Below are 27,975 nucleotides of genomic sequence, written 5' to 3'. Positions count from 1 at the left end.
AAAAGGGGGGTCCCAGGCACATGAGCAGTTGTTCATTCTGACGCCTACATTTTGTTGATCTACGTGTGTTTCAAAATGTGGATGTCATGTAAAAGGATTTGTTCTCTGAGGGCAGTAACAGAAAGAGAGGGAGGAAGGGAGAGAGAGAGAGCGCTCAAGAGAAGAACACCACAAGAGAGGAACACCATCAGAAGGAAAGCAGGATCTGCCACCGTCTTACAAGCATAAATAACCAAGGTGTTTGATTTGCAGATTCTGGGAATGGGCTCCAAACGTTTGCTGACCCTTACCCACAGGGCCCAGGTGAAGCGTTTTACTCAGGATTTACTAAAACTTCTCAAATCCCAGGCCAGCAAACAAGTTATTGTGAGAGAGTTCGCACAGGCTTATCACTGGTGAGTTGATGAGAAGCGAAGAAAATGAAAGCAAATATTTTAAAACACTTGTTCTCCCAAATTTGGAATAATTCTCTAACTTTCCCATTTAGCATTCTTTTGGAAGACTTATAAAGTTATTTCGGCAAGTGCTACTTCTCATTCTTTACCTGTTTCCATGGTTAAAACCTAGGTGTTTCTCAAAGGACTGGGATGTCACCGAATATGGTGTTTGTGAGTTGATTGATATCATATCAGAGATTCCAGACACAACCATCTGCTTGTCCCAACAAGAGAACGAGATGGTGATTTGTATCCCCAAAAGAGGTACGCAGCTTAAATTTGCCAAAGATAGTTGTCTGTCTTGGTGGTTATTTTAACAGGGAATCGTAAAAGGGGGGCACTTTCCACTTCCTTCTCTGTGATTCCTGGAAATTCCACAGAAGGTGCAGTGTTCACACTGCTCTGCCAGGTGGTGGACCCTCGCTTCTTCAGGGTATCTGAAGCCACGTGTTGCGAAGAAAAGCAGGCTGTTTTCTCAGAATTCACTCTAAGGGGGAAAAGAGGCATAACCAGCACTTTCTGAAAACGGCTCCTTCAGCCAGTCTGCGGCCGTTCATGCTGTAACTGTCCACTTGAGTCAGCTACTGGGGCTGCTGCTGTCTCTTCTTTGTAACTCTGAGATGCTTTGCTCTGCACACTTGAGAAGGAAAGAAGACTCAAATGGAAGTTTCATCTTTCATACTTCAGTATTTCCAGTTGAGGTCTGAGGTGGGAACTAGGATGGAAAAATTAAATCTACATATGGTCATGTTCTCCCACTCTTACTGATCAGTGGGTCTTAAACTGTGCTCTTGGACTTCCCTGGTGGCACAGTGGGTGAGAATCCACCTGCCAATGCAGGGGACACAGGTTCGAGCCCTGGTCCGGGAAGATCCCACATGCTGTGGAGCAACTAAGCCCGTGTTCCACAACTGCTGAGCCCGCGCTCTAGAGCCCGCGAGCCAGAAGTGTTGAGCCTGCGTGCTGCAACTACTGAAGCCCACGTGCCTTGAGTCCTTGCTCCACAACAAGAGAAGCCACTGCAATGAGAAGCCTGCACGCCACAATGAAGAGTAGCCCCCCTGCTCTCCACAACTAGCGAAAGCCTGCGTGCAGCAGTGAAGACCCAGTGTAGCCAATAAATAAATAAATTTATTTTAAAAAAAAAAAAACCAAAAAACTGTGCTCTTGCAGAACACTGATGTCCATGAAATCATAGTATTCCAAAGCTAAAATGACTAATGTCAGTCTTTTCATAATTCTAATTTAAAATTTAATAGAAATAGAAATCTAAGTTTAAACTTTTGTCCCCGGTATTTTTGTTAAACTTTTGGTGCCTGATACTCTTTGCTGCTAGCAATTTTAACTGAAGATCTGGTGAATGAACAAAACATGGTGAATATTCAGAAGTGTGCTTTAATAATCTCTAGATACTTTTATAAGTACAGAGACATATGTGTGTCATGTTCATATATGTGGAGTGGGTGTAGGGAGGCAGCGGGGCTAGAGAAATTATTTCTAGCTTGTAAGATGAAATTACTTAGGTATGTATGTGTGCAGATGTGTATCCTGACTTCCTGGTGTTCTGCCCTCGATCGAGTTTGAAAACCATCTGGAAAGAGAGAAGAGTGTGTTTTAGGTTGTGTGTGTTCGGAAGGCAGAGATGGTGTCTCTTGTAAATGTGCGCATAGGACTAACTACACTAGCGACATCACACACGAATGGATAGGAGACTGTGGTTTATGGGGGTTTTTTGTTTGTTTTTTTAAAGAACGTACCCAGGATGAAATAGAAAGGACAAAACAGTTCTCCAAGGATGTTGTAGATCTGCTGCGGCACCAGCCCCATTTCCGGATGCCCTTTAATAAATTCATCCCCTCTTACCATCACCACTTTGGCCGGCAGTGCAAACTCGCATACTATGGGTTTACCAAACTACTTGAACTTTTTGAAGCCATACCTGATATTTTACAAGTAAGTGAATAAATTCTATCTTTCAGAGCAATATAGGGGATTTTTTTTTTTAATTTTCAGGCCTATTTGCCTAGGAAGTGGGGAGTTTTGAAAATTTGAAATACTTCAATCAGAGAAGCTGTGTTGTTGGCCCCTTAGTATTTTTAGGTAAATGTGGTTTTTCCTTCAGTAGAGAAATTGTTCCCCAGATTAGTTTTAGGATAACTCTTGAGAAAACGATTAGTTTGATTTCATAAACTGAATCTTCTCTCATGAGCCCCATGCTTTTCAGATCTCTTCTGTTGGAGGTGGGGATGCGTGCACGAGGTGATGCCAGTGCTTGGCTGTTAGGTCATTGCGAGTTAAACCAGATTTCTGTTGCTGATTTTTATTTCTGTTACCATTTTTGACCCCTCTAGTGCTTAAGAAGTTTTCGTATGTGTATCATAAAACACACATTTTTCAGTGTACAGTTCAGCAGAGTTAAATATTTTCATATTGTTGTGCAGCCAATTTTCAGAACTTTTTAATCTTGCAAAACTGAAACTCAGCATCCGTTAAAGAATACTAAAGTGCTTCTTAGTTCCTAATCATATACATTTTCATGCCATTTAATCCCATGAACAGTCGTAACTGGCTCTCCCTTTCCTCCTGTGCATTTTCCCAGGTATTGGAATGCGGAGAAGAAAAAATCCTCACTTTGACAGAGGTCGAACGGTTCAAAGCTCTAGCTGCCCAGTTTGTTAAACTCCTTCGGTCCCAAAAAGATAACTGCCTTATGATGACAGACCTGCTTACAGAGTATGCGAAGACTTTTGGTTACACATTTCGTCTCCAAGACTACGATGTCAGTTCAGTTTCAGCTTTAACACAGAAGCTCTGCCATGTTGTAAAGGTAACAGTTTCTTTTCTTTTTTCACGGAGTAGGACTGGTGGCATAATCCTCATTGGGTGTGTGCCTGTGGTTTAGCGTTTTTGCATTTACACCTTGCACTGCTCACTGTTGTTTCACATCTTGTTTTGTGTTTCTGATACCTTATGGGGTAATAGGAGATGACTTGGATTTGGCAGTTTAGATTTTTGGTCTTGCTTTTGTGTGTCTGTTAGTGGCCTCGCCAAAGTAACGTCTTTGTGAACCAGTGAGGTCGCTGGTTTATCCCAGGGTGTTTATTCTCAGGTGTCTCAGTCCTGCTCACCTAAAGTTGGATCCTCGTACACAGATCTTTGTCTCGGAAGTTTTGGGGAGACTGCAATCACTGCTCGCCTTTCTGGATTCTGACTCACTCATGGAGTAGGTTTAGGAGCGGGCCGGGGCTCAGAGTTGCCTTGGTTGCTGGTGAGGCCGGATTGGAGAGGCTGACTCCCTCTTCTTCCCCAGCCTGTGCTGAGCTGACCCTTGCAGTCCTGGGCGGAGCAGCTGGACAGTGTGCAGGCTGCCTCCACCACAGGACCAAGAAAACTCACTACAAGGAGGAAGAAATGGAAGGAGAACGAACAGAGTGGTGGCAGCCCCACTCCAGGCCTGGGAAGAGTCCGTTTCTATGCTGGGCAGTTAGAGGAGGAAGAACTTTCATGGGAGGCAGGGATGTAACAGCCAGAGAACAGGAAGAACGCCAGGAGTGGGGAATGTCCTAGGCCAAGGAGGAGGAAGAGCCAGCAGCGCCACGTGCTCTTGCAAGGACAGAGACAGGGACTCAGGTGACCTTGGGGCCAGGCTGAGTGCAGGTCGTGCTGCCAGCCGGAGCAGGGTCAGTGTCAGTGTGATAGGGACTGAAGCCACACCGAGTGGGTTGAGAAATGAGGAGGAGGAAGAGGCAAGAAATTGGCAACAGGTTAGTAGACAGCTTTTCGGCTTGTTTGCTTGTGAAGGACAAGAGCAAGAGACCGCGGGGCTGAGCAAGCCAGTGCATGCTTGGTGAGACGTGGTATGTTTGAGAGCCACTGAGAAGGATCTGCTTGAGAGAGATCAATATATAAAGGCCAGAAAGGGTGATGGGGCGAGACTCCTGAGGAGGCTGGAGGTGTGGGAGGTGGCATTCAGTAGAAGGAGGGACAGCCCTGGTGTTAATATTTTGACGAAAGGGAAGGGGTAGGGCGGATGCGGCTGTAGGTGAGTTTGGTGTATGTCACCAGGAAAAGAGGGAGTTACCTTCCAAGAGCTGTTTCTCTCTCAAGTACGAGGTGGGAGCAACTGCTTAGAGAAAGGGAGAGAGAGATGAGATTCCAGACGGAACAGCTGAGAAGGTCTGAACTGTCAGTGGTGAGCGGGAGAGGGCCTGATCAGGGAGGCAGCAGGGGTGCTGGGAGCGTGGAGCTCCCTGGAGGTGGGTGCGCACAGGATTCCTGGGGAGACGTGGGGATGTGGCTGCTTGGGTGCAGACTCAGGGAAAGCAGAGCATTGGGTTCAAGGCGGGGTTTGCCAGATGGCTCCATGAAAAGGCATAGGGACAGAGGAGTGTAGAGTATTGACAAGAATGCTAATGAACTAATGGCCCATCAGTGCCAAGGTGGATAAAGGAGGAAAGTGAAGAAAGGAGAGGGCTCGTGAATCAGGAGGAAACGAGTCCACGCTGGCAGAGCTGAAGAAACGTAGGTGTTGATTGCTTGGTTGGCCCTCTCCTCTCCCACCCCGCTGTCTGCTCCAGGCCCCCTCTTGCATGCAGGGTGTGTGGGAAGTCTAAATGAGTGATGCTGGAAGTGGGCAGTGACAGGGTCCTCCGTGTGGCCTGGGGTGGGATCTGGAGTGGAACTGAATAAAGAGAATGTCACTGGAGATGAGAACCTTGAGGAACTGCAGGCCCTGGTGTGGGACAGGCCCCCTGGGTGTTTATTTGCACAGGGCGATGGCAGTGGTGGGCTTTGGTGGATTGGAAGACTCGAAGCCCTGACCACCGACTGATAAGTTAAGGGCCAACGACCGGGACGTTCGGGTACGAGCAGTAGAGCTGGGAAAGAGGAGCGTGGCTCTAGTGTGCCACCCTGGCTGCACATTGCGGCCTCCCGGGGGGCTTCTGGGAAATGCCAGGGCCTCTGCAGCGCCTGTAGAATGAGGCCAGCTGTGCTCTGAGCATTGGCATGTTTAATAAGCTCGCTAGGTGATTCTAATGTGTAGCCTGGGTCAAGCATCAAGAGATATCTAAGTAGCATTAAAGGAGCAGGTTTTTAATTTTTCTCATTAATAATGCTCTGGGCCTCTAAGAAGACGACTCAGACTCCCCTGGACTTCTGTCTGTTGACTGGTTAAACCCCAAGTCTGCTGAGGAAATCTGCAGTCTGAATCTTCACAGACCCTTAACCCCGATGAGCGGAGTTGGGGTCGGCCCACCAGCCCCCTGCCCTGCCTCTGCGTGGGCGTCGGCTCCAGAGATGCACTGGGACTGGGCTGGCTCTGAGGGTCCAGAGCGTCTGAGTTTGACCTGTGGTCCGGGCTGGAAATCAGATAAAGGGGAAAAACAGCCATAATAGTGAGCAGTGGTTCACCTGCCCACACCTGAGCGTGAGTGTCCTGAAGCGCTGCCTGTTTTCATTCCAGTGACGGCTCACTTCATAGGCACGCCCCCACCCCCCATGCCCAAGGCCTGCAAGTCTCATCACCAGATGCTTGTTTCTTCACATGCTGTTTGGTCCCCAAATGATAACCTGTGTCTCTTTTACAAGGTCTCCCTCCCAATGCACTTAATCATTTAAACCCTTTACCTCCTTGAGAATCTGAAAAAATCAAGAAGTAGACATATAGTCAGACACAAAAATACCAGCTTTTTTTCCAGTTCTGATGGGCTAGGAGAATGCGGGTTGCCCTTGGACAGAGAAGGCCTTCTGTCACCCTCCGTGTGTAGCCCCTGAGACACACACGGGGCGAGCTGAGCGCAGAGCAGCTCTGTGGAGGGTCACCCGCAGTCTCACCACCCCCTGCTTCCCGAGAAAATCAACCCTTAAATCACAGGCTTGGGCCACTGGATGTCCGCTGGCTGGTCTTATCGCCTTCTCTTGGGGGAGCGTGTTGTTGATGGACGTTTCTGGTTATGGACCAGCAGGGAGGGAGAGAACGATGTCTGCTGCAGGTGGTCGGAGATGTTGGTCTGGGGTCCCAAAGAAGCTACAGCAAACCCCCTGTCTTTACTTCAGTTTAAGAGAAAAAACTAGAGACTTTCTTCTGTTGGTCTCGTTTGCCGGAAGGACACTAGAGGAGCCAGGTGTGGCGCAGGCCGTGTCTGTGGAGCTCTGAGAAGCTTGCGCTCTTGTCCTCCCCAGGTTGCTGACGTGGAGTCTGGCAAACAGATCCAGCTGATCAACCGCAAGTCCCTGCGCACCCTCACTGCCCAGCTGCTGGTGTTGCTGATGTCTTGGGAGGGAGCCGCCCATCTTTCTGTTGATGAGCTCAAGAGACACTATGAAACCACACACAGCACTCCTCTCAACCCCTGTGAATATGGGTTCATGACCTTGACCGAGCTTCTGAAGAGTCTGCCTTACTTAGTTGAGGTATGAATGGTAATGATTCTGGAACCACCGGAATGAAAACGGTTGTATTGGGTGTTTCTAGATCACCGAATGATCTAAATTAGATTGATCAGTCATTTTATAGATGAACAGACAGAGGTGTTGACAGGTGCCGGCACCCTACCCAAACAACTGACAAGGCAGGACAAAAGCCCTGGCCTCTGGATTCTTTGCCTGGGCCTCCTGATTCTTGGACTGGGATGCCTTCTTCCTGTCCTAGGCTAGATTTTGCTCATGTTACCTCTCTCTGAATTAGATGGCTTTTGTGATGGCTTCAGTCAGAAAAGAAGGTTGCCTGGCTGGTCTCCAGGTGCCTTTCAAGAATGACACTTCAGGGTTAGAAGAATCGTAAGAGAATAATACTGTGTGCAGTTCTGGGGCACAAATATAAAAACCTAGAGGAAGTAGATAAGATCCTAGAAAAAAACACCAGATTGACTCTAGATTTTTAAGAAGTTAAAAATTAGACCATTTAACATGAGACTGAAGATCATTGAAATTTTACCACTGACAAAAGGTACAACGACCAGATGGGTTAAGAATTGGGTTTTAACTCACCTAAAGAACAAATAACTCCAACTTCTTAAACAGCACTTCTAGGCCACTTAAAAAAAAAGAGAAAAAGTTGGGAAGCACACCACTTCTTTTATGAAGCCAGAGTAACTCTTAATACCAGAAACCTAATATAGCCGCCCAAAAGAAAATGATTCTAACTAGGGTATTAACAAAATAAACCCAGCAATGTAAGAAAACAGTGATTTTACCATTGTTACCATATAACCACGTGACTGATAATTAATTTTATTTTATTTTTTGAACTTTAATTTTATTCATTAATGGCCATTTATAACTTATTGAATACACGTGTACTATTTGCATTCAACATCTTTTTTATACATAACACTAAAACTTCTTCCAAAACCATTGTATCATGAATACAAGCTTCTAGCATCTCTTTTGAATATTTGGCAAAATGGTTAAAAATAAACATGTATGACGGGGAAATATCACACGTGCCTCAGCCCCGAGATGATAGAGGCATACAAAGTCATGACATCAATTTTGAAGAACGTACACCGGGAAAAAAAAAAAAGCAGATGAAATGTGGTTGAAGGAAGCATCCCAGACAGAAGTGCCTTCCTGAGAAGGCAGGTAGGAGACACCCTGGCAAAATCGTCACAAAAACCCTTAATTTGGAGGGATAAGAGTCGGAAGGTAAGTTGGCCCATGTAGAAGAATGGAACCCAGTCAACAACAGTCATTTTTGTCTCAGTGATCAACCTCATTACTGGTGCAGAAAGAGAATCTGGAGAGTCAGTGGAGACACACCAAAAGAAAAGTCTGTGGGTAACAGAGTGTTTGTCTGACTATCTTACCTATGTTGCAGATTTTACATTAATACATTTGCAAAGTGGGTGAAATTGGTAATGTGTACAATAATATGTTATGAAATTGATCAGCCAAAATAGAATTGAACCTGTGGAAAAACAGGCGAAAAAAATAACATACGTAAGCACTCAGTCTGTTGGTGCAGAGATTTTCTTTTAACATTTCACACAAGAGTATATTCTAATCTTGTATAAAGTCTTGCCCATTTTAAAAGGAGCAAATATTCAATTAAATATATGGCGAGCAATCCAAATAGTACAAGCAATCCATAAAAATATTTTATGAATATACTCTAAATTAAAATTTTATTATTTAAATTCAACAATATGTTGAATTACATGTCCCGTAAGGGAAAAATCTAAGAGAACACAGATTGTTTTTTTAATAAGAAACAAAATTAATATGGCATATGAGATTATTACAAGTGGAAACTATAACTAAACAGAAGGTGGTGCCTCAAATCAATAAACAAAAGGGTGGATTATTTAGATAAGTGATTTTAAAACTGTCTTCTTGGCCAAACATTAATCAAGCTCCCCTGAGCCACCTTCTAGACTATACCTTGTCCTTGAGCCGTGCCCTCATCCTTGATGAGCCTGCATAGCCCAGTTTTAGAGAGAACCTTTTACTCTTGGTATCTGATCGCCCTGGCCTACCTTCTGCAAGAATCCTGTTAGGTCAGTTTAACAAGAATTCCCCCTACGCTAGATGTCCCTCTCCCCAAGCGCCCTTGGCTACAAATCCGCACCTTTCCTGGTATCTGGAAAGGACACCTTGGCATAGGAGTCCTTTCCCCTGTTGAGTAGTCCTGAAGAAAATCTGTTTTTTCCACTTAAGTTACTATCCAGCTCTGGTTTTCTTTCATGATATCAAATCCAACATTTTCTAAACTCTGTTAATTATCTATTATATGAACACTAGTTCTAGGCAATGTTAGTGCACATTCTAGGACAAAAGGCCTTCCATGGCCAGCTAAGGCTGGAAAGATCCCTTCTCTAGGAGAGCTCAGTGAGGGTGTGTGAGAGACGGAAAGGCACATGGTAAAGAGATTTACTTGAGGACAAAAGGGTTTTGTGGGTTTCTCCCTTTGTTGCTTCTGTCGTTGTTTTAAGGATACTGATGTTGGCGTCCCGCATCCCAGTGTTCCTTGGGGAGATGAGGTTCAGCGGCCTCGGTCCCCACTGTCTGGTGCCACTCTGCCCACCTAAGGGTGTGTGCTCCCTCTTCACCGCCCCCTTTTGTTTGAGGCCTCAGCCGAGCAGTTTCCTTCCTTTCTGACACACTGTTTCTTTAGACCTCTGCTGTCTTAACACCTCCAGTAGAACTAGACTTTGCTCAAGGCTGTAGCCCTCTTTTGGAGGAGATCCTTGAGTCGGTCTCTCCTCCCTGGCTTATTGGCCGTTCTCAAGTTGACTTGGCGTCTTTGCACTCTCGGATGCAGAGGCCCTCACTTCTGGGCAAGTTTCTAATGTTGCTGTTTTCTCCTGGACCAGGTTTTTACTAATGATGAGACGGAGGAGTGTGTGAAGCTCACCAGTCTGTATTTGTTTGCCAAGAATGTGCGGTCTTTGCTTCATACTTACCACTACCAGCAGCTTTTCCTTCATGAATTTTCCACGGCCTATACCAAGTATGTCGGAGAAACACTGCAACCCAAGGCGTACGGCTACAGTAGCGTGGAGGAGCTCTTGGGAGCGATCCCACAGGTGGGTGATTTCTCAGTTTCTTGGAGGGTGTCCTCCTGGAGAGCCAGGCTCACCCTGAGAGTCAGAACACCTGAGCAGGTGACCCGTTGGTGTGGTCCATGCAGCCGTCGGAGGGCACACGGAGGAGGACAAGGCACAGGCCCACCCCCAGGTGCAGGGATCCCAGGGCAGAGTCATCATGAAGTACAGACGCTAATTAACCACGTGCCGAAGCGGGGAACAGGCAGACAGTATGCGCAGATGCAGAGCCGTGGGAAGTGGTGTGGAGCGGTGGCAGGGGCGGCGGGGGGGGGGGGGGGGGGGACGGCGTGAAAATCGAGCGGGAGCCTCACGCTGAAGTCAGAGCTCAGTCACGGAGGCCAGGGCTGTGCGGGGAGAGGGGAGGAGCCCCAGGGTTGCTGCAGGCAGCACCACAGGGCTGCTGTCCGTGGCAGAGCCCAGAGAACCAGGAGTTGAGGAAGAGCCTGGCCACAAGCCTGCTGCTGCTGAGGCCGCGTGAGCCCGAGTGAGAGGAGCAGAGGCCGTGGGAAAGGACGTGAGAGGAGGACAGCTCGGCGTCGGCACGAGGGACTTGGTGACAGCACTTGGGCGGTGCTGGCAGCAGTGGAGGCAGCATTATTAGGAAGGGCCTTTGTTTTAGGTCAGGATGATGGGCTTAGCTTGAGGGGCGTGGCAGAGCCCGTCATCCTTCTGAGGTGCATCTAGTGTCTGGAGAAAATGCTGAGAGCTCCCACGTGAGAACTGGCTTCATTCGTACACCAGCACGGGTGTTTGAGAGGTGATGATTTTAAGAGCCGTAAAGAGTATTTCTTAAGCTGAGTCTCACGATGTCTAAGACTACACAGCTTTTTATAAGGAGCATGTTTCTGCCAGCCTCTATTGCTTTAAAACAGAGTGTAGAAAATTTTTCTTGTCATTAGTTCAGTTTTTGAATCCTAGTATGTTTAAGTATGTTACCAGACATAGGAGGTCACACTCTTCCTGAACTTTAGGGCTTATTTCCCCTGCTTTTCCACTGCCTAACCAGTAGTATGTCTTGTGTGCAGGTGGTCTGGATAAAAGGACATGGTCATAAGAGAATTGTAGTATTAAAAAATGACATGAAAAGTAAGTAATCCCCATCCCCTTCCCCTTCAGTAGCCCTGGTTCTCGCCCCGGCCCCCCTCTGATGGGTGCCCTGTGTCCTCCAGGTCGTGTGAGTTCACTTGGTCTCCCCCCTGCCAGTCTTGAAACCCGGCCCTCAGCTACTGAGTGCATCCTGGAGGTGCCCGAATCTCGCACAGCCTCGGAACTCAAACTCGGAGTGGGTGGTGATGGTAAGAGAGGAAAAACAAAGCCAAGCTGGTGAAATGTTCAGGAAATGGCTCGGGGTGGAGTCAGGGTGGGTGGTGGGAAGGACAACAGGGGTCTTTTTCATTCTTCAGAGGTAAGTATTCATACGTTTTCCAGAGCAGTCTGGTGTTTGGTTAATAACAGAGAAAAAACTGCCTGCATGTGATGGTTGACGGGTCAAGGTTCTTGCAGGGGGTTGGCGACCCCCATGATGACAATATGCCAGCCCAGTTCAGATGTTAAAGGAAAATGGCTCTGACACTTGTTAAACTACTTCAAGATGATTGCAATGGGGTCAGCTCTGCTGTCCTCAGAGAGAGATGGAGCTTAGCTGTGAATGTGATGAGGACAGGTGGGGACTTACAGTCAAGGAGCAGCGCGAGGGGGTCGGTGGCTGGGAAACTGCCTAGAGGAGACATCAAGGTAGGGGGATTCCTGCCGACCTAAGAGGATTCTTAGACATCAGAGGTTGGGGGTGGGGTGGGATGAAGCACTTGATCAGATCTCAAGACTGGGGGATTCTTGCTAAACTGACTTCCCATGATTCTTGCCAAGGCTGGACATGGGCAGGACAGGACAGACACAGAAGGCCAAAGTAAAGGCCTGGTGGAGAAGAGGGCTCGGGGGAGCCTGACTCCTGACTGAGATTGGGTCAGGGGAGAGTCTTTATCACAGGACATCCCTGGGAGAGACTTGTTAGTGTGCGTTAGTATTACTCAAAATAGCATCGAGTCACCCGATTTTATGTGGAACCTTCTGTGTACCAGATAGAAATCAACTCACTTGAATTTTGAGTCCATTGCTACATATGAGAATTTTATCTTCCTAGGACTCTGCAAGTTGTTAAATAGTTACAAGTGTTACTGTACTCTGTGTTTATAGAATAATCAGCTACGTAGCATTTTACATTTTTACAAAGCACCTGAATATAGCTCATCCTCTCAAGCTGTCAGTGCAACCTTCAGCAGTAGTTACCTCCATCCTACAAAGGAAGAATTGAAATTCCAGGAGGTTAAGTAGCTCACCCAAAAGCGTTCAGCGAGGAAGTGACAGAACTGGGACCCAAGTCTTCTGATTTGATTCTTTTCTATGGGCTTTTTAATTTCTAAGGGTATTTTAATCGCCCCTCTCTGCTGTTCCTAAGAACACAAATCGGGAGAGCCTGGCTGTGGCATTTCACTTACCAGAGAGTGGCCCAGACCTTTCTGTTCATGGCTTTTCTTAAACCTTGAGTGCTCGAGGACTGCTGACCTTAAGGAGGAGGCAGGCACAGAGCCCACCGTCCTGAGTGGAGCCCCGCCCTCTCCCCCAGGGCCCCACCCCGCGGAGCAGGAGCTCCTCCGCCTGAGCAGCGACTCCCCTGTGGACCTGCTGTGCGCGCCCGTGCCTTCCTGCCTGCCGTCCCCTCAGCTGAGACCTGACCCCGTCATCCTCCAGGCTGCTGATCTCATTCAGTTCGAGGAGCGCCCACAGGAGCCTTCTGGTAGGAGGCACTGTGTCATTGTGTGGCTTTCAGTAAACAGTAAACCCCTGATGCCAAAATGTTAAATGTTTGAGGGAAGTGGGGAGAGACCCTCCCTCTTTCGGCACCAATACACCTGCGAAGGTTATTCAGGACCCTTTTCCTGTCCGGTTCCTGCAGGGTTGGCCTCACAGCCTGAGGCAGCAGGGGCAGCAGCGAGCAAGGGGACGGTGATGGGCCTTGAGGCGCTGGGCCGGGGTGGGGGGCCCACCGGGGCGCACGCGGGGGCTTCCGGGGCTGTGCTCCCCACCTTTGTAAAGCGCAGCAGCTGCAGGGGCCACCCCAGCCCGTCACCCACATGACACGTCACCCCCGGTCTGGCCCAGGGTCCAACGCCTCCAGAGGGTACTGGGCATGGGTGGGGCTGTGAGTAAGGGAGGGAGGGCATCTGTGTCTTGCGCCCCAGCTTGTGCCACAAGTAGAGATGGCACGGCCCCGGGCTGCTCGGCTAGGAAGCAGCAGATCCAGGACTGGAGCCCCAGGCCTTTTGTCTTTGTGCCGAGTCACTGGCCTGAGAGGGCCTGCCCTTGTCGTCTCCTCCGTCGTGATGGGTCCTTCCTCGCTCTGCCGACACTGCTGTCCAGGAGATGACCCTGCTGTCCAGGAGATGACCCTGCTGGCCGCGGGCCTCAGTCTGCCTAGCAGCCTTTGGTGCTGTCGCCCATTGAAAGAACTCAGGCTGTTTATCTAGAGGACAGCAGGGAAACGTATACCTGCCTGGCTGCGGAGCTGGACCTGGGCTGTGGCGATGGCAGGGGTGGTTCCCCTAGAAGCATAGACTTGATGGGAAATTGACACGAGCTCTTCTGTGGCTGTAGCCTTGGTGTGCCTAGTACACTGAGTTCAACTATCTCCGTGTGACAGAGAGGGAAATAATCTGAGTGGTGTTGGCAGTCCTGTCCGTCATTCTCTTCAGCGAGTGTCAGCCTGAGAACTGAGCTGAGGCTCTGCGTCCCCAGCCATCACTCTCAGCCTGTGTGTGTCTTTGGTGCAGGAGCCCCTTGCATACGCGGTGGGAGTCCAAGGTATAAGGACACGTCTCTTGCGAGCAGCACAGCTTTGTGCATACAGCAGGCTAACTGCCTGTGGCTCATCCAGAGAAAGGGCAGCCTGTGGGCACTGCGGGAAAAGTGGCTGCTTCAGTTGCTGGGTTTTTGAGGGTAGTTCTGACTCTGTGCAGTTTCCCCCTTATCTCTACCTGCCCATGCTCCCCCCTCCCCCACCCCAGCCCCCCAGCCCCACCTTAGATCCACATAGAGCATGGTCCTCTGTCAGTGGCATAGGCCGGGGCTCCCTGGTGCCAAGGCCCCTCCTGGTCTGAAAGCCTTTAGGTCACATGTGGCTTATGGGTCTTTAACTACCTGACAGAATGAATGGGCAGAGAAGGTGGGAAAAAAATGTTTTTAATCCCACTGCCCATTGATTTGTAGCCAAAAATGAAGGTCTCTGAAGTTTTGTAATTCAAGGGAGAACTGAGATGCAGTTTATAAATATTTAATATTGGCCCCAGAGCTGAGATGTAGAGTATGGCATGGGTGTGACGTTTGGGGGTTATTTTTTTCAGAAACGAGAGAAGCTGAAAAGCAGCACTTCTTGCAGGTCCTAGAACTGAATGTGTTTGCGTTCCTGTGTTCACAGAATTTATGATTTTAAACCAAGAAGAGAAAATTGAAATTCCAATACCAATAAAGAACGAAAACCTGCCCTCTGATTCCAGCTCATCCAGCGTCCCAGCAGTTGTCCCGGTGCCTCCCTGCCTCTCCACGGAAACCCCGGAGTCGCTGCTCAGCAAGGACTCTGTGGAAAGCCCAGCCAAAAAGCAACCCAAAAATAGAGTAAAATTGGCAGCCAACTTTTCCTTTGCACCTATAACCAAGCTTTGAGTCTCGTTTTGAACATAGAATTAGGATGGGAAAGCACTGTCTGATTCTGCACACAAAAGTGGGTTCAAAAAAACACAAGCTTTTCTGTTTTAACGAAGACCCCCTAGAAGCTACTTACTTCATCTTTAGACATGTTCCGTAACATTTTCTTTCTTTTACATTGAACACAGCTTTGAGCTGAAGTTTTTCTTTCTTTTTTCCCCCCACTTATTTGAAAAAAAAAATTCTGGCATTTGCTAAAGAATCCTTAATATATTTTAACTAATTTTTCTTAATTATTGTGACGTGGAATGGTGTTCCGTGAGAAGACAGCAGTGAGAACCCAGCTGGAAGGAAGTGGTTTTACTTCCACCCAGCCGCTCAGTGGTGAAGTCTTACATGTAGCATAATGTAGTCTCTAAGCCTCTGCTTACTGATGTTTTCAGACAGTATTAATCAAATGCATGAGGTGTCTTTGAAGCAAAGCCTGTTCCGTGATCCTGCGCGATCATAACACTGAAGGAGAAGGGTGGGCGATGCAGGAAGAATGTATTTTCTGGTTGGATGTGAAGGCTCCTGGCTTCCATGTGACTTGTAAGCGTGCCTTGTTTTTTATTTAACTATGTCTGTAGTTGACAAATGTGGCTTCATCACAGATTTTTAAAAATGTTTCCACTTCGGGGTTCCATTTAGGAGCTTTCTAGAAAGTCAAGGATGTTTTAAGCTTCCCTTTTATGTTAAGTTCCAGTTTGAGATGGATTAGGTTAAGGAAAAGGAGATGGTCTTGGTGTCATGAACTTAAAGTCAGCATTTGAATTCCAGCACACATGATTGTGTGTCCAGAGGCAGTGTTGGGAAGAGAGTCTGATTTTCTAAAATATGCATCAAATGCATAAATTACAAATCAGAGCCGAGGAGGGAGGTGCTTTAACAGGAAGGGTATCGATGCTCTTTCCACCAGGAAGAGGTGGCAATTCTGTCTATACATAGGAAGGCCAAGGTTGATCAACTTAACCTTGTATTCATAATATTAAAGCTGGTTTTGGTACTTGGGAAGCTTCGTGTGTGAGTCTTTGTGTGTTTGTGTCTGTCAACTCGGTGTCTTTTAATAGTGTCTGCTTTTTACTCTGTTACTTCTCGCTGTTGGAAGCATGTTTGGGTTTTTTTGTGGTGTCTGATGTTGGCATTTGGGAAAAGCCAGCCTTTGAGGGAGCACTGCCCTGTGGAATGACCTTCGCCTTGAGGCGGCTGAGGCATCCGGTGACGGGCGGCCTCTTACGCCTCCTGGAGAAACCTGACATTTACAATGGGTTGTATTTGTTGGGCAAAAAGGCGGATTCATTCATAGAGCAGAAAAAACCTGTTGGCATAAGGTCTTCCACTAGTTGACGGTTTCTTTTGGGGAAATGATTATATTTTGTAACTTCTAGAAAGCCAGAAAATGGGCTCTGATTTCATAGCCAGCATTTTGATAAAATGCCACAAAATAAGGGCTATTGAGAGATTTTTACGAGTAAGATTTTTTGTTCCCCAAATCTTTTAAATGAAGCCAATGATTCCCAGTTCTCAGCACATGGCCCCAACCAGGATGGAAGGGCCCTGGGAGAGCCTTCTAGGCATCACGGCACGCTGAGTGCTCCTGAAGGCATTTCCTCTACAGACATAGTGTGACAGCAAGTAAAAGGCAGGGGTGCACTTTTTTTTAAGAAGCTTTTAAACAACGTGACAAAGTTGGTGTTGAGAACATCAGTGGCCTTATTCTGAGATTTCGTAAGGCTGAGTTTGCACACGTGGACTTTAGTTTTGCTCGAAGGTAAGGAATGTGGACTTTAAAAACGTAAGAGGCACCATTACAAGTCACTAGGAACAGCCTCAAAGAGCAGCTTCTTTGGGCAACAAAGAAGAGACGAGTTGTGCGCTGTCTTGTGGGTGTGGTCGAACTGTTCACTGGAGTCGCCAGTCAGCCTGGGACGCGTCTGTGACTCTAACAGTCGCTGTTTGGAGATGTGAGGATACAGCGAAGCTCATTGTGTTTGTAACTGTTCCACGATGGCCAGTCCAATTGCTGTCTATTTTTTTATCTAGAGGCTTAACTGAATGATGTGATGAAATGATGTATGAGAATTAAGACAATGAAATTCTTTATTTCTGGGTGGAAAAATACACCAGGTTAGATTTATCTGTTTAAAAAAAAAGACAAAAGTTATCACCAAAACCCCCTTTCCCATCTTGCACTGTTTGTTTTGAATTGAGCTTGGGGGAAGAGATGTTTTTCTTAACTGTCTACTTTGTTTGAACACTTTTTTTGTGGTTCAAGTGCTGTTTTGTGTGTTGGGACCAAACAGTTGTCAATAAACTTTAAAAGCAAGCATCAAATTTGAGTTTTCCAAGTGAGTTTTGTTTGTTTGAGGGGAGGGATTATGTAGCAGCCCAGTTCTGTCAGCTGCTCATCCCTTCTGAGACTCTGCGAGGTGGAAAGCCAGCTGGTCTAGCGTCTTAGAGCCCCTTTGAATTTGGCATCTACCCTGGCAGGTGACGGGACTGTCGGCCCTGCATGGTCAGGATCCTCCAGGCTTTCCAGCCTCACTCCAGCTGATAATCGTGTGGGGAAAATACAGTAATCACAAACACCCTCCGGTTATAAAACTTGAGATAGTTCCTAGGAACCTCTCTCCCTGGGAAAAGAAATCCATTTTGCAGGGTACCTTGGTTTTGGTCACTGCCAAGCATGCTTTTTGAATAAACCTATTTGGAAAAGACTTCTTTCACAGATTCCATTGTGAAGCCCTTTTCTTGAGACCACTGTTCCTCCCCACCCTCCCTCCACCCCCCTCTCAAGATTTTGAAAGGACCCAGAAGAAACTTGAATAGGTACATTGCTTCTTGATGAAGTGCAGTTTTTTTTTTTAAAAAGTTCAACATTAAAAGTCTCTTAAAAACCTCTGGCAATCCTTTCAAAACACCTTTCAGGGGAGCCAGCTTTTTGCCAGACAACTTGAGTGGCCACTGTCCCCCTGTAGAGGGGACAAGGAAATCTGGAAGATCGTGACTGGGGGTTGAAACAGGGCATCACGTTCATCTTTGGGCGTTTCCCATCTAGTCCGGAGATGGCAGGCTAGTGGGCATGGTCAGAGTGAAAGCTGACCTGTCCACACAGAGGAGATGGACATGACCTTCTAGGGCCTGACTTCAGATGCGCACTTGATCTGTGTGTTCCCTTTACCATGAGGAGACTTGGGCTTTGGCACTCAGCTTCTCTTGTTTCTAGCTGCTTCACGTGGGCAGGGTCATCTGGAACATGCCTGGCTCTCCTTGCAGCAGCGACCTGCTATAGTCCCCGTTTGCTCTGAGGGTGGGGACAGGTCACATACTGGCTCTAGGGCTGGGGAGGAGCAGGCACCCTGGCTCTGTCCCATAAGCCAGCGGCCGGCCAGGTCTCTGTCACTGCTTTGCGCCCTCCTATGAGGCTATACTTCAGGCTCATACGGTCTCTGGCCTGTCTCCCAGCTGCTCATGTGGTTACAGCATCAGCCTGCTCTGACGCCTCTCTTGCGGGAGAGAGGCAGCAGAGGCAGCGGAGACTGATCCAATTCACTCGTTTAGATTAATACGTCCAAGGCCGTGTCGAGTCCCTTTCCCAGGAGAGTTCTAACCTCTTCCTGGGAGGCAGGCAGCCCTGCGGCACAGCTTGGCTTCGAATATGAGGAAACCTGGTTGCCTTTGGGATGCAGTCGGCAAATAATAAAACTGGAGGGAAAGCAAGCCCGTCGATCTTAAGGTGTGTGGGACAAGATCAGCGATCAGGGGCCAGAACTTTCCTCAGCAAGATGAAGAGAAGGAGTCACATGTGCTGGGAAGGAAGGATTTGGAAATAGGGAACTTAGGGTCCAGAGGAGGAAAGGGGGATGAAACGTCTGTAGTTGAAGCTAAGGACTGGGCCACTGGGCCCCTCATCCCACGCTGGGGCACCAGCTGGGGCGCTGGTGTGGTCAGGGCGGCCCCTCCGCCTCTGCCGGAAAGCCTTTCTGATGCGGGGCCTGGCATGGGAGAAGCCCCACTCCCACCCCTTCTACCTCGCAGACCTTCTGAGTCACGGTGAGTGCAGACAGAGCCACCCACAGGCTGCAAGGGCCCAGCCCCAGCGTTAGCTGAGCCTGGTGTGTCTGGGCCAGACATGGAATCAGGAAAGAAGTTTCAGAAAAGAAATCTTTGTTCTAGAGCCCCTGTTTCATTTCTGTACGTGGGAAGACCAGTGATGTTTTGCACGTGGACCCTGAGGCCCGGGCCCTGCTGACCCTGCCCCGTCCCACCCCTCCTACCCCACCCCTCACCTCGAATGAGGGCCTGAGGTGCTGCTGGCTGTCAGGTGGAAGCCACCTGCAAACCCTGGAGGCTGCCCGTAGTTCCCGGCCACATGAGCTTCCTCAGGATGGCAGCACAGTTCATGAAGCCCGCAAGCAGAATTTCCAGTCCTCTAAGAGGAAGGCTTGTATAACATAACCTAATCAAGGAAGTGACTTCGCATCATCTTTACCAACTTCCATTAGTTTGAAGCAACTCATAGTTTCTGTAGATGAATTTACATACATATGTAAATTTATCCATATTTGATGAATATGAGTGACTGACATCAGAGGCCTAAGATACCTAGTCCAGCTCCTGGTGCGGGAGGAAAGCGGTCCTGGGCGCAACCTTCTGAAGGTCAACAACCAAGTTTCAAAGCTGTAAGGCCTTAAAGACCAGCCAACCCAAGCACTCTCCACCCCCACGCGGAGGTTACAGATGGGGAAAGTGAGGCTGGAGAGGGTGAGCCAGTGCCCGGGCCATGGCGTGGCACCGCTGGGCCAGAGTCCCTGCTCTACACAGCTCCCAAGTCTAGTCTTTATTGAGTCCCCACTGGGTGCCAGGCACTGAGCCAGGTGCGGGGACCCTGATGAGTAAGACGCAGGCCTAGCCATACCCTCCTGCCTCCCCCACAGTGGCAGGACTCTGGGCTCAGACAGGAAGAAAGACCCCTCTGGATGGTGGTTCTGGAATCAGGGCATCAGAATCACCAAATGTAGGCTGTCGGCTAAAACTGAGACAGGCTGGGACCCGGGACCCCCCGCCTTCCAGAGTGCCTGCATCTGTCCCTAGACAAATGTCTCCTTCAGCAACAGGATGGAAAGTATAAGGGACTAAAAGCAGTGGGGCCAATTATGAACAATAAGATACAAAAAGGCCACAAACCAACTGCAACTTCTGAGGGTCCAGGAGCAAAAGCAGGGTCCTGCCGATCCCTGCACACAGCACCACCGAGGGGGTGGGCAGACCACTTGAGCCACCCCTCCGGCCGACCCACCAATTCGCCCCCAGCCTTGCCCTATTTAAGGAACCAGCTCACCAGCACTTGGAGAGTGACCAAGGGCAGCTGTTTCTTGTTTTCCCTCCCTCTCTGCGGCATGAGTCCCAGTAAAGCTTTGCCTGAATTTCTCATCTGGCCTCTTATCAATTTCTATTGATTAGAGTCCAAGGGCTCTGGGTCAGTAACACAACCACTGGCCTCGGCTCTTCAAAGCTGTCATGATCATGAAAGACAAAAAGATCGAAGGAGGTGAAAGAGACAGGGCAATGAAAAGCACACTTGTTCCTGGCCCAGAGTCCATATAACAGAGGAGGTGACTTGCCATAGTGAAAAATATTGGGACAATTGATAAAATGTAAATGCTAGATGATAGTGTTGCTGGACTTTGAGAACTATTCTGTAATAGGAAAGAGAACGCTTGTTCTTTATTTTTATTTTTTTTAAAGTAAATATTTATTTATAGTTACTTTATGTTTATTTTACTTTATTTTTGGCTGCATCGGGTCTTAGTTGCAGCACGCAGGATCTTCGTTGCGGCATGCAGGCTCTTCATTGCGGGGTGCAGGTTTTCTCTTCTCTAGTTGTGGTGCATGGGCTCCAGGGCATGTGGGCTCTGTAGTTGTGGCACATGGGCTCAGTAGTTGTGGCACACGGGCTTAGTTGCCCCGCAGCATGTGGGATCTTAGTTCCCCAACCAGGGATCGAACCCTTGTCCTCTGCATTGGCAGGTGGATTTTTAACCACTGTACCACCAGGGAAGTCCCTAGAACCCTTGTTCTTTGATACACACTGAAGTATTTAAGGGGGAAGCAACATTACGTCTGTAGCTAAAGTCACTCTTGAAAAACAAAAAGCGTGCAGAGAAGGGGTGTGATAAAGCAGATGCAGCAAAATGCCAGCAGTCAGTGCCTGCGTCAGAGGGTGCACAGGGATTTTTGGCACTGTTTTAAAGACAACTCTGTAAGTTCAAAATTATTTCAAAATAAGGGAGTTCCCTGGTTGCCTAGTGGTTAGGATTTGGGGCTTTCACTGCTGTGGCCCGGGTTCAATAGCTGGTTGGGGAACTGAGATCCCGCAAGCCACAGGGTGCAGCCAAAAAAGAAAATTATTTCAAAATAAAAAATCATGTTAACATTGTGGAACAGGTTCCCGGGCCTCTCTAGGGGTTGAGGCCGGAAAGGGGGGCAGGTAGGCTCAGAGCTAGCTGGCCCAGGGCCACGCTTTGCTTGGAGTCTGAAGCCGCAGAAATGCTTCCTTCCATTCCTTGCCTCCAAATGCATAGACTGTGGTTCACATGGGTAAACAGTGGCTGTTCGAACCCAAACAAACAGCTCTTGGGTAAAGCAAGGCAAGAGCATGCTAGGGCCCCACGGGGACTGACGGTCCCAGCACCACTGCATTTCTTTTAGACCTGAGCTGCCCACAGAGCTGGGCCAGATGTCAAAGAGAGAAGGGGACGCAGAGAACCGTGTCAGACCAAGGGCTCCAAGTTCTGTTTTGGGTTTGGTGAGCTCACTGGTGACCTTAGCAAATCCCTGCCCTGCTCTGAAAGCCTGTTTCTTACTCTTATTCACTGTTCTTTTTTTTTTGGGGGGGGGGGCACATTGTGCAGCATGTGGGATGTGGGATCTTAGTTCCCCAACCACGAATGGAACCTGTGCCCCTGCAGTGGAAGTGCGTATCCACTGCACTGCCAGGGAAGCCCTGTTTCTTATTCTCTAAAAGGCAGCAGACACTTGTTTTTAACTTCCTAGCATCTCTTCTTTCCTCTTCTGGCACAACTGGGCTGACATCACCACCCCACCTCCAGGGCCAGCCTTTGGACCCCAGCTTGGCTGAGAGAGATCTGCACCCCCAGATCCAGCATGTGATTCAGGGCTGGGCATGTGACCCTAGCCAGGCCTGGCAGGCTCCAGGCTGGCATTTTTGTTAAAATTGCTGGATTTTTCCTCCAGGAGGCCCAGAGAATGGAAGCTGAGAGTTATAGCTGGGGCCATACAAGGACATGAGGAGGTAGGATGGAGACAGCAAAACATGGAAAACAAGTCCAGGTGACATCATTCAAATCCCTGGACCAACTGGTACCCTGGACCTCGGGACATCTCAGCCCAGGAACCAGGAAGTGCCCTTATGTTTTGCCTGTTTGACTTTAATTTTGGTCTTTTACAATCAAAAAGATCTGTTAAAAACAACAGGCCCTAAAAGGAGTCACGCTAAGCCCCGTGTCACTAAAGCAAGACAACTACAGTTTCAGCCCTAACCAGTTGACCAGGACTTGTCATCTGCCTGCTAGATCCCTTGCCATCCTCCAAAGGAAAGTGACCTTGCCGTAACCAACCCACTTTTTGGTCTAGTATAACTTCCTTGTCCCGTTCCCTTCTGCCTATAAAAGTCTTATCTTGGAGTGCCTTTCTATCTGCTAGTTTAGGTGGTCCCTGATTCATGAATCTTTGAATAAAACCAATAAGATCCTTAAAATTTACTTAGTTGAATTCTGTTTTAAACACATCCTCATGCAGAGAGCTCTAGTTCTGCACAGGGGACAGAGAGGGGCATTGAGAGGTTCCTGCATCCCAGGAGAGCCCTCTGGGTGGGTGGCCCTCCTGCCCCCAAGCCAACCCCCTCCTCCTGCAACTCCTCTCCCTGCCATGTCTCGTGGCCGAGATGTGTCCTCCCTGAGGACAACCCCTTGCACCCCAGATTCCATTAGCCGCCCCCTCCCACATTCCCGCAGCCTCTGCGCTCACCCCATCCTCATGCAATGGAGAAAGCGCACAATGCTTCCTAACAACCCAAACCTGATGCTGCAGCTTTTCATGGGAAAGAAGCCATAAGCCACGTGTATCTTATCACGAGAGAAATGAGTCTTCTTGGTGGGTGGGAGGGGAGCCTGGAGCTGGCCGGCAGCACAACTGACGCTTCTCTGGAAATGCACGGGGGACCCGAGTCGAGGTCAGTGGTGAAGGCTGGGGGGAGCTGAATTTTTCCAAGAAAGCGAGAGGGAAACTGCTGCTGGAGAGGCCTGGGGACGGGGTGAGGGAGAGGGTGCCAGTGGCAGAGCTGGTGGAAATGGGAATCGAAAGGTCCATCATCACTGGACTGTGGGGCTGTGTGTGATGCAGACCGCCTCCCACCTCCATAACTGACCTGGAAGGTTGGAAGGCCTTGAGCAGCGTGGTTTTCAAACCGAGAAGGACGCTGTGGGGCTCCTGGGTACAAAAGACTTTTTGTCCCCATTTCTTGTAGGCAGGACTCCAGCGTCCAAGACTCCCCCTGAGTTCCAAAGGGCAGATTCACACAGTTGCTCATCAAGGGAGGAGCAGCCAAGAAACCACCTGAGGCGAGACTAAAGGGACCTGGGACTTCCCTGGTGGCGCAGTGGTTAAGAATCTGCCTGCCAATGCAGGGGACACGGGTTCAAGCCCTGGTCCGGGAAGATCCCACATGCCGCGGAACAACTAGGCCCGTGCACCACAACTACTGAGCCTGCTCTCTAGAGCCCACGAGCCACAACTACTGAAGCCCCCGTGCTCTGCAACAAGAGAAGCCACTGCAATGAGAAGCCCGTGCACCACAACCAAGAGTAGCCCCCACTCGCCACAACTAGAGAAAAGCCTGAGCGCAGCAACAAAGACCCAACACAGCCAAAAAATAAAAAATGAATAAACAAATTTATTTTAAAAAAAAAGAAAGGTTAAAGGGACCAGAGAAGCTCATCAAGATTAGGAGACTGACCACCTGAGACGAGATTAGAGGCGCACATCCTAATCTTATCAGCAACCCCACCCTTGAACGATCACTATAAAACTCCTCATCAGATCCTCTTGGGTTGGGACACAGTTTCGAGGGCAGGAGCCCACTGTGGCCCCCTTTGCCTGGCAAAGCAATAAAGCGATTCTTTTCTACTTCACCCAAAACACTGTCTCCGAGATTCGATTCGGCACTGGCGCACAGAGGCTGAGCTTTCGGCATCCGTTTCTGGGGCTGAGTTCCTCGTGGACGTGGCAGAAGTAGAGGGAGGGGACGGGTGCGGGGAGGATGTGAGGGGTGTGGAGAGCAGACGGGGGTGCAGTCAGGGTCAGGTGTGACGGTGGGTCTGTGTGCCCGGGCTGGTGCAGACACTGGAGAAGGACGTGGACAGGGGCTTGGCTGGCATTTAGGTTACAGCAACTTCTGGCACGTGGCAGCATGTCCACGGCTCTACTCACCATCCCCTTCGGGAGGGCAGGACCCCGGTCGGGCTTACTCACCCTGCACCCCAGCCTCCAGCCCTTCAAGAGCCGCAGCCAGACCGGGGCAGCGTTTCTGATTGTCAGCTTCCTGCCTGCAGATGTAGGCAATAGTCACTTCACTCCGTGCCTTGCTCTAACCCCTTCCCACGCACCGTCTTGTTTACCCCCCACTGTGGTTCTCTCCGTTTCACAGATCTGGACACTGAGGCCCAGAGAGGTGAAGGAACCGCCCAGGCTCCCACAGGGAGCAGTCGCTCCTGACCCCAGCAGGCTGACGCCAAGCTGGAGCCCTTCCTCACTTTCTAGCTTCCCTTCCCTGCGGTGAATCCTGCGGGGCAGTGGCTTTTGTTCAAACTTAACACCTGAGAGGAGGCCTCCCCCGCCCTCTTGTGTGACGTCAGTCTCCCTCCTTAACACGTAAGGTAGCCGAAGGCAGGACTGTCCCCCTCTGGTTCATTGCCGTGTTCCCTGGCACCTGCCCAGGGAGGCATTCGCGAGCGGAATTCACAAACACGTGAGCAAAAAAGTGGCTCCTCAGACACGCTTTCCTGAGTGCCTCGCCCCAGCCCCTGATGGCCACCCAGCTGTCCTGAGTCTCGGCGGTGGCCTTGGGCACATTGTAGCTGCTTCTTCTCAAGCTGCACATGAGCGGAGTCACTGAGCCCCCGCAGCCCAGGGCTGCCCAGCCAGCGCGGGATGGAAAGGGCCCTAAGAAGCTCAGCGGCTGCTGGCAGGGCCCGTGAGTCATCTCTGAGTTCAGCTCAGCAGGGCCTGGGGTGGTGATGCTGCTGGGATTAGAAATGAGAAATAAGCATCTCAGGCCTGGCTCTCATCGAGCTCGCAGACTCAAGTCCTGGCTCTACCACATATATGCTGTGTGACCTTGGGCTAGTCACTTCCCCTCTCTGAGCCTCAGTTCCCCATCTACCAAATAGGAGTGATGAGCCCTCCTTCCGATGGGACAGAGTGTAAGGGAGCCCTCCCCTGCCTGACGCATCTGGATCTCACGCCAGCGCCTTGTTCAAATTCTTGAAGCAAACCCATCCTGTTGCAAAGTCCTGTAGGCCCTTTTCATAAAGTTCTTATGGGTGCTTGACCTCTGGGTCAAGTTGGATGCCGCGGCACACACCCTCCTTGACGTTGCCTGCTGGTCCTTCATCCTTCCCAGTGTGTTCCCTTAAACGTTGATGTGATCAAAGGTCTGAAGCTGGAGGAGCAGTGAGGAGGGAGGTGGAAGACATACGTGGGGCTGAGTCAGGTTTTGAAAACCAGGTCCAAGCCCCAAGACCGTGAAGATGGAGGGGAAGGTGCAGGAGAGTTTTAAACTGGGAAGTGGACTTCCCTGGTGGCACGGTGGTTAAGAATCCGCCTGCCAATGCAGGGGACACAGGTTCCATCCCTGGTCCGGGAAGATCCCACATGCTGTGGAGCAACTAAGTCCATGGACCACAACTACTAAGCCTGCGCTCTAGAGCTCGCGAGCCACAACTACTGAGCCCATGCACCGCAACTATTGAAGCCTGTGCACCTAGAGCCCATGCTCCTCGATAAGAGAAGCCACCACACTGGCACGTCCAGGTACCACAATGAATTGTAGCCCCCACTCGCCACAACTAGAGAAAGCCCGTGCGCAGCAACGAAGATCCAACGCAGCCAAAAATAAATAAATAAATACATAAATAAATAATAACCCAAGTGGGAAGCAACACACCTGGGCAGATTTGCACTTTAAGGTGGTCACTTTGGTTTCAGAGTGGCATAGAGGTAGCTCAGAGAAAGGCTGGTAAGGAATCTGAGAAGTTCTTGGCATGAGAATAACGTGTGAAGGTCCAGGCGAGGTGCCCATGGAGAGCATGGCCAGAAGAACCAAAAAACCCAAAGAAGCTTCCTGCAGCCCCAGTTCAGAGAGGGTCCAAGCAAGCAGGGGGGATGAGGCTGAGACAGAGGGTAGCGGGCAGAGCCCAACCTTTAAAAGAATGACAGAGCCATTGAGGATACAACATAAACTGGTTAGAACCAATTAGGCCCAAGATGGTGGAAGATTTGACTTCCAGGAGACCCTGAGCCTCACTGTATGCCCATTGTAATACATTAGCATACGATAAATGATGCAGTCACAGGCGCTATGAGAGTTCCAAGGCCAATCATAAAAGGCCAAAAAGTGGGTGGTGGCCCAATTCCCGGAAAACCCTGCCCGCTTCCCCCGACGAGTTGGAATAATCCTTCTACTCATTAGCTTATGAAAGTACCCAGCCCGTAAAAATAACCACCCCATATTTTGGGGCCCCTCGCCTTCTGAGGTAGCCCACACTCTGTCTGCGGAGTGTGTATCTCCGTAAATAAACCTGCTTTCCCACTTAATCCTTGGCGCAGAGACCCTTGCCTGCCTGCCTGTATCCCTCACAAGCGTCCTCTATTAATAAATCTACTTCCTGCCTATCTCTTTGCCTCTCGCTGAATTCCTTCTGTGATGAGACATAAAGAACCTGAGCTTCATTAAGTCCTGAGACCAGGTGAGTGATTTTAACTAAAAAACAGTGGATTTGAGTCCCAGGCCATGGGTTCAAGTCCCAGTCTGAGTTTTGACCCCATCTGAGGTGTGATTGGGTTTGAGACCAGGTGTGTGGTTTTGGGACTTGCAAGAGAAGATAGAATGGAGGGCTGTTTGTTAATGGGAGATCTGCTTAAAAACTGATGCGGAAGGCTTCCTAGGTGGTGCAGTGGTTAAGAATCCGCCTGCCAATGCAGGGGACACGGGTTCGATCCCTACTCCAGGAAGATCCCACATGCCACAGAGCAACTTAGCCCGTGCGCCACAACTATTGAGCCTGCGCTTTAGAGCCCGTGAGCCACAACTATCGAGCCCATGTGCTGCAACTACTGAAGCCCACACGCCTAGAGCCCATGCTCTGCAACAAGAGAAGCCATGGCAATGAGGAGCCCTCACACCACAATGAAGAGTAGCCCCCACTCACCGCAACTAAAAAGAAAGCCCGCGCACAGCAAAAAAGACCCAACACAGCCAATAAAATAAATAAATTAATTAATTTAAAAAAAAACTGATGGGGAGAAGAAGGATGATTGAGGCTATAGGAGGGGGTTGGGGGGAGAATGAATGGCCATTCCGCCACTAGTTGCCCATGGCACCTTGGACCACTTCCTCATCTGCAGAGTGGAAGTAATAAAGTAAGCATATAGATTAGGGGATCGCTGGAGAAAGAGAACCAGGCATGGCTTTCTTGACCTAAGAGAACCCATTTTGACCTAAGCCATTTGTGCTCTAAGCCTGGCCATGACACTTGCCCTTGAACAGGTCTCAGTAATCAATGATCTTAACAGGACAAAAGAAGGCAGGAACAGAGAAAAGGCAGTCAACCAATAGTGCAGTGATAAAGCAGAGTCCTAGTGCCTTGTCAAGGGCTATACATCACAATGTAATACAGTCCTTGGGTTTTGTAGGAATTAAGGCCCCCACCCAGTTGCAGGATGGAATGATGAGGTTGACCCTCCTGACTTCAGTCAACTAAGGCTTGGACTCTGTTGACCTTGGCCCCAGTTCTATGCTGAATTCTCTGCTCAAGCCCCTTCATGAATATGCATGTACCCTTAGCTTAAAACTTCCCCGATTTTGCTGTTGGGGAGGTACTGCTTTGGGAAAGATCCCTGATGTTCTCCTTACTTGCTGCAAGGAATAATAAATCCTTCCTTCTCCTGATCTT

The 27,975-nt window shown here is 49.3% G+C and overlaps 1 protein-coding gene across 8 annotated transcripts in view; it reads left to right on the top strand.

Moving 5' to 3' along the window:
* MARF1 (meiosis regulator and mRNA stability factor 1) overlaps positions 1-17,050 on the top strand; it is a 40,964-nt gene extending 23,914 nt beyond the window's left edge. For 5 of the 8 annotated variants that reach the window (XM_057748682.1, XM_057748676.1, XM_057748675.1 and 2 more), the window contains 10 exons: positions 253-395; positions 568-701; positions 2,188-2,390; positions 3,037-3,264; positions 6,621-6,851; positions 9,752-9,964; positions 11,011-11,071; positions 11,155-11,280; positions 12,609-12,779; positions 14,457-17,050. In XM_057748682.1, coding sequence (XP_057604665.1) covers positions 253-395; positions 568-701; positions 2,188-2,390; positions 3,037-3,264; positions 6,621-6,851; positions 9,752-9,964; positions 11,011-11,071; positions 11,155-11,280; positions 12,609-12,779; positions 14,457-14,701 — 1,755 coding nt within the window. In that variant the 3' untranslated portion in view covers positions 14,702-17,050. Of the gene's footprint in view, positions 1-252; positions 396-567; positions 702-2,187; positions 2,391-3,036; positions 3,265-6,620; positions 6,852-9,751; positions 9,965-11,010; positions 11,072-11,154; positions 11,281-12,608; positions 12,780-14,382 lie in introns of all 8 variants that reach the window. The other 3 variants (XM_057748678.1, XM_057748679.1, XM_057748681.1) reach the window with 3 other exon arrangements.
* The last annotated feature ends 10,925 nt before the right edge of the window (positions 17,051-27,975 follow it).

Source organism: Hippopotamus amphibius, chromosome 9 (assembly GCF_030028045.1).
Source record: "Hippopotamus amphibius kiboko isolate mHipAmp2 chromosome 9, mHipAmp2.hap2, whole genome shotgun sequence".
In the NCBI taxonomy this organism is placed as follows: Eukaryota; Metazoa; Chordata; class Mammalia; order Artiodactyla; family Hippopotamidae; genus Hippopotamus; species Hippopotamus amphibius.
Note: the sequence above shows the minus strand (reverse complement) of the source record. Positions and strands in the feature narration are given on the sequence as shown.